The 5268-nt window shown below is 37.6% G+C and overlaps 2 protein-coding genes across 2 annotated transcripts; one reads left to right on the top strand and one right to left on the bottom strand.

Annotated features, from left to right (window-relative positions):
- Nucleotides 1-225: 225 nt before the first annotated feature.
- LOC107489013 (germin-like protein subfamily 1 member 1) lies at nt 226-1450 on the top strand. The gene has a single exon (XM_016109793.3). It carries the CDS (start codon nt 317-319, stop codon nt 989-991), a length of 675 nt encoding a protein of 224 aa, XP_015965279.1. The 5' UTR covers nt 226-316; the 3' UTR covers nt 992-1450.
- A 1642-nt stretch (nt 1451-3092) lies between these two features.
- Nucleotides 3093-5037, bottom strand: LOC107489024 (probable galacturonosyltransferase-like 9). Its single transcript, XM_016109806.3, has one exon. The coding sequence runs from the start codon at nt 4715-4717 to the stop codon at nt 3551-3553; it is 1167 nt and encodes a 388-aa protein (XP_015965292.1). The 5' UTR covers nt 4718-5037; the 3' UTR covers nt 3093-3550.
- Nucleotides 5038-5268: the final 231 nt, after the last annotated feature.

Consider the following 5268-nt stretch of genomic DNA (forward strand, 5'->3'; position numbering starts at 1 on the left):
AAAATGACGAAGCATGAAAAAAAAAAAAAAGAACAAGTCCCTTTCATTTGAGTTTGGAAAGTAAACATCACCCTCTATGTGTGGCTTATTCTAACTTGATCACATTTTCCTTAAGCTTTTGCCTTGCATCTCTCTCTTCCTATGCTCTTAAGCTACTCAATATTGATATCAAAGTAAAATTAATATCACTATCCACCACCAGCTATATATATAACTTGTGCTTGTTCCACTAAAATCCGTACCATTACACACTAACAAAACACAAAGCAAACATTTACACCTATTGTTTAGGGTTTGACTTGTTTAATTCCCTCATATGATGATATCTAAAATGAGAACCAATTTTCACTCACTTCCTCTTCTATTGTTTGCCCTTTACCTTCTATGGGGGAAATGTAGATCAGATCCTGATCCACTTCAAGATTATTGTGTTGCCAATAACAATAACAATTTTTTCATCAATGGGGTTCCTTGTATTAACCCTAAAGAAGTTTCGGCATCCCATTTTGCCACGTCAGCATTATCCAAACCAGGTAACACAAGCAACACATTTGGCTTTGCAGTTACCCCCACCAACACAGTAAACCTTCCCGGGCTCAACACATTGGGCCTTGTGTTGGTCCGGGTCGACATTGAGGCCGACGGGGTAATTCCACCTCACTCGCACCCGCGGGCCTCGGAAGTCACAACTTGCCTAAAGGGCCAGCTTCTAGTGGGCTTTATAGACACATCTGGCCGTGTATTCACTCAAAACCTAAGGCCCGGTGAGTCATTTGTGTTCCCAAAGGGCCTGATTCATTTCCTTTACAATAGAGATTCTAAGGAACCGGTTCTTGCTTTATCTGGTCTCAATAGCCAGAACCCTGGTGCACAAGTTGCATCCGTTGCAACATTTGCTAGCAAGCCTCCAATTCTTAATGCAATTCTTGCCAAGGCATTTCAGATTAGTGCACAAGAAGTAGAAATAATACGTCAGAAACTTGAAGGGTGATTCATTGTGAGTGTTCATGATGTTTGCTGCAGGATAATTCAATCATGCTTACCAATATTATTTCCTATTTTGTTATTGCTAAATCCCTACGTGTTAAATAAATTTTTTGTTCCAGTAAAACCGGTACTTTGTGGTTTTAGTCATTGTAATTTTTTTTATTTTGATCCTAATATTTTTAAGGGTGAGTAACCAGTTTTACAGCCTTTTACTCACTTTTGAAAATATTTGGAACGAAGAAATAAGAAAATTTAATAGAGACAAAACTACTAATCATTAGTATTATTACATGGATAAAATTTTATTTGAAATAAGATTAAATCAACGTTTGCAACCATAGGGTAGATGGGATCCTAGGGAGAAGGTGGGATGATGATGTTAGATTTGCATATTTAAAACGAAGAGATAAAGAGACATACAAACTGTCATGTTACATTACTCAAAGTAAAATCAGGTGGTTGATCAGAGTCTTGTGTTTAATATTATTATTGAGTAGAGTGAATTAGTGTCTTTGTCCATTTCTTCCCAGTCTTTTTATTGGGTTGTTGCTATTTTTAATTTAGTATCCAAATATGCTATTATTGTGTTTGCTATTTATTTTTAGTATACTTGCCTTTTTTTGGAACTGAGTATTGCTACACATCAGAAAATTATTTTTATGCTACTTTTATGATACTAGCCAATAGGTAATTAAGTTAAATAATAATAATGTATATGCATGAGGGTTTTAGCCGTTACAAATAAAAAAAAATATGTGCATGCAAATTAATCTTGTTTAATAGATAACTTAATGAGCAGGAACTTTCGTGTTAGGAATGATACAAAAATTGAATAATAATTTGTATGATAGTATCTTTTGTCTTGTGGAAAATTTAACCCTCTCTATATTATGTGGACATAGTGGTTCAAAAAATAAAATAAGATAGGAAATAGTGCAATGGCAGCATGTTTGGTACTGGGAATCTTAAATAGTATTTATTCTATAAATTCTAATTCCATAAACAAGAATGCGAAAATTCAATTGAAAACTGACATGAAAACGGTAGCATTTCATGTGGTCAACTTTGGTAAGCCAGAACAAGAAGCCATGACTTCTCATTGGAACAGCTGGCAGCGGTACACGAATAATATATATATATATAGGAAAAAGTGAAAAAAGGAAAATTTTTAAAATTAAGAATCAGAATTGCATAATCCATATGGTAAGCTAAAGCATTAATTAGAAAAAACTATTACTATTATTGTTCCAAACTTGCCATCCTTATACGAATTGCATAAAGATAAATAGAATTTTCTTGATGAGCATGCTTCAAGAGAGGACGCGTGTTGAAGAAAATTGCTTTAAGTCAAGATATGAAATTCGCAATGATTTAACATTTTTTGCTAACTATACCTTTCTGTTAACACGAGACTTATGCATATATCAGACATGTTTCGTTATTAGGTGTGACAAATGAAAATTAAACAGCACGGAGGTGTTTTTAGAGTTTCCTAGAGGCAGAGGGAACTATTGTGATTTGTGATTGAGAGCACCAATAAACATTGATAGATGGCTACATTACATATTTTTCTTTTCTTTTTTCACTTTATTGTTTTGCCTTGGCTTTAAATCATAGTGAATCCGTGATCACTTCAATCATTAACCTGATAACTAGCAATGTGTCATCACTCATCACAGTTCACAAATCACAATCACCTTTTTTTTTTTTGTCATTTCCCCCCTTTTTTTTCTTCTTCCTCTATAAACCCAGGCACAAACATGCATAAGAGGAAAATCATTTTGATAATATGAATAAATCACATTCTGGGAACCATTCGGATAATTTATATAGTTAATTAATTAAATTATGAGTTAAAATTAATTATAACGTCTAGTATTACTTTATCAGATTAACACAAATTCTGATTTTCATGGTTATATTTATTGAGTTAAGCATAGATAGATAGATAGATAAGATAAAAACTAAAAAGTCCACTTTTGGGTGATCAAATAATATAATATCATATCATGTATAAACCAAAACAGGGAGCTTTCATAATTAAATTCATAATGGTTGTAGGTGGAAAAAGCAAACAAAAACATGAAAGAAATTGGAATCCAAAATCCAAATAAAAACAATGAAGAACAACTGTCTATTATTCTGCAATTTGATTTTAGGCACATAGAATTCAATTCAATAATGGTCCCTTAGACAAAAGAAACTGATCCCACCCACCAAAATTTGTTCCAAGAAGGAACCCCCTCCCATCACAAACTGAAAAAGAATCGAACCTGTTTTCATTATGTAACAAAAAAATAACCACAAGAATTAAAAATACAACAAAATTGAAAAACAAAAAAAAATTCTACAGAAAGAATTAACAGTAATAATCTTTTCTTCTCTTCTTTTCACTTGTGTTCTCCCCAAAGTCCCAAACCCGATCATCATCACCATCAACATCAACATCAACATCCATGTTTTCATCTTCTAAACCAATCTGTACAATAGTAATTTCTTTCTACCCAAAGAATAGAATAATCTCTGAACAAGAAACAAAATGCATCAAAGAAAAAGAATGATATCATAACAAATCATGAGAATAACCAACCAATATAGAAGAAGAGAAGCTCCAAGGCTGTTCTCTTGTTATTCCACCTCTGCCACCGCCATTAACAAGCTGCGGCTTGAACAGATCGTACGGCTCCCAAAGACGATCCAACGGACACGGTTTCTTCTCATCAAGCCTCACCCATGGTTTCCCTTTCCCACTCCAATGCAACAAACTCACCGGACCAGGATGCAGAGACCTACAAACTCCATTGACATTGTCACCACCAAGCCCGTGCTGGTTCCAACGATGATCAATGGCTTCAACATTCCCCGCAAATACAAGTAGAAACGGCGGCAACGATCCAAGCTCGTAAATCCTCTTTTTCCTCTGCAACTCCATCCAGTTCTCGATCCTCTTCCTGTAGTTCCCTTCCCTCCACCGCACCAAATCCATCACCATAACTCCGGTGTTGAAATAGCACGGTTTTCTGTGACCGAACACTCGAGATAGCAACGGATCCAACCAGAACTCGTCGGTGAAGTACTTGGTGAAATTCGCGTGGCAATATTCTGGCGCTCCGATCACTCGATTCTCCGTTAGGGTTACGTTCCAGAGCTTGTGGATGTCGTCGACGACGACGATATCGGAGTCAAGGTAGATGACTCTGGAGATTGAAGAGTCGAGCATGTCGCCGAGATAGTTTCTTGCGTAGTTGAGAGGGTTTTCTAGGGCTTGACGGATTGAAGAGGAGATTAGGTTGATGACGGTGTCTTCTCTGAAGATGTAAACCTTGAAGTTCAACGAAGGGAATGTCGATCGAACCAGCCGAGTTAGGATTCGTGGACTCGCTGAGTCGAACTCGGCTGCGATGAAGTGGAAGAAGATGTTTTCCGGACACGACGAGTGCCGGAGGACTGAGTGTACGGCGGCGATGGAACCCCGCAGGTAGCCGGAGTCCAGTGTCATGGCGATGTGGACTAAGGAGGGGTCATCGGAGGTCGTGGTGGCTGTGGTGGCGAGGCATCCGGCGCCGTTGCGGTAGTCAGGAGCTTCGGAGAAGCGAAGAAGGCTGTGGAGGGCGACGGTGGTGGTGGCGGCGGTGGCTGTCGGAAAGGAACGGATCCCGAGTGTGAATGGTGGTAATAAGATACAGACAATGAGGGGCAAAACGACGGCGCTTAACCGTAGCGGAATCATGTCGTTTAAAAGTTTAAAACACCGTCGTTTTGGGGGGTTCTTGTGTGGAAGGGAAAAAAGAAAAAGAATATAAATGGGTTGGTGTTTTAAGACGACATTGCAGAGCGAGCGAAGAAAGGGGGAGAGTGTTCAAGTTTATGAGTGAAATGTTGCATTTCTTTCTTGTGTTGGTTCTTTAGTTTCTTGTTCTTGGGTTTGATGGTTTTGTGGATTCTCTGGAACCATGAGAGAGAGAGAGAGAGAGAGAAAGAAAGAAGGAGGTGGATGTGGAGATGGAGGTGGGGCAATGGCAGCTGGACCTTCTGAGAGAGAAATTTTGGTGTGTTGCTACTTATATCAGCTTTTCCCTCATTCATCACTCTGTATCTGTCTCTGACTCTTTTCTTTCTTTTTTCTTTTTTCTTTTTTTGTTATTCCCCTTTTTGTATTTCTTTCCTTTTCTCTCTATTTATTTATTTTTTCCATATTTAAATTTAACTTCATTATTATTACACAACGGAAATCAAATGGGAATATATCTGCTCATGCAGCTGTTAAGACAGGACTCTATG

Source organism: Arachis duranensis, chromosome 5 (genome assembly GCF_000817695.3).
Source record: "Arachis duranensis cultivar V14167 chromosome 5, aradu.V14167.gnm2.J7QH, whole genome shotgun sequence".
In the NCBI taxonomy this organism is placed as follows: domain Eukaryota; kingdom Viridiplantae; phylum Streptophyta; class Magnoliopsida; order Fabales; family Fabaceae; genus Arachis; species Arachis duranensis.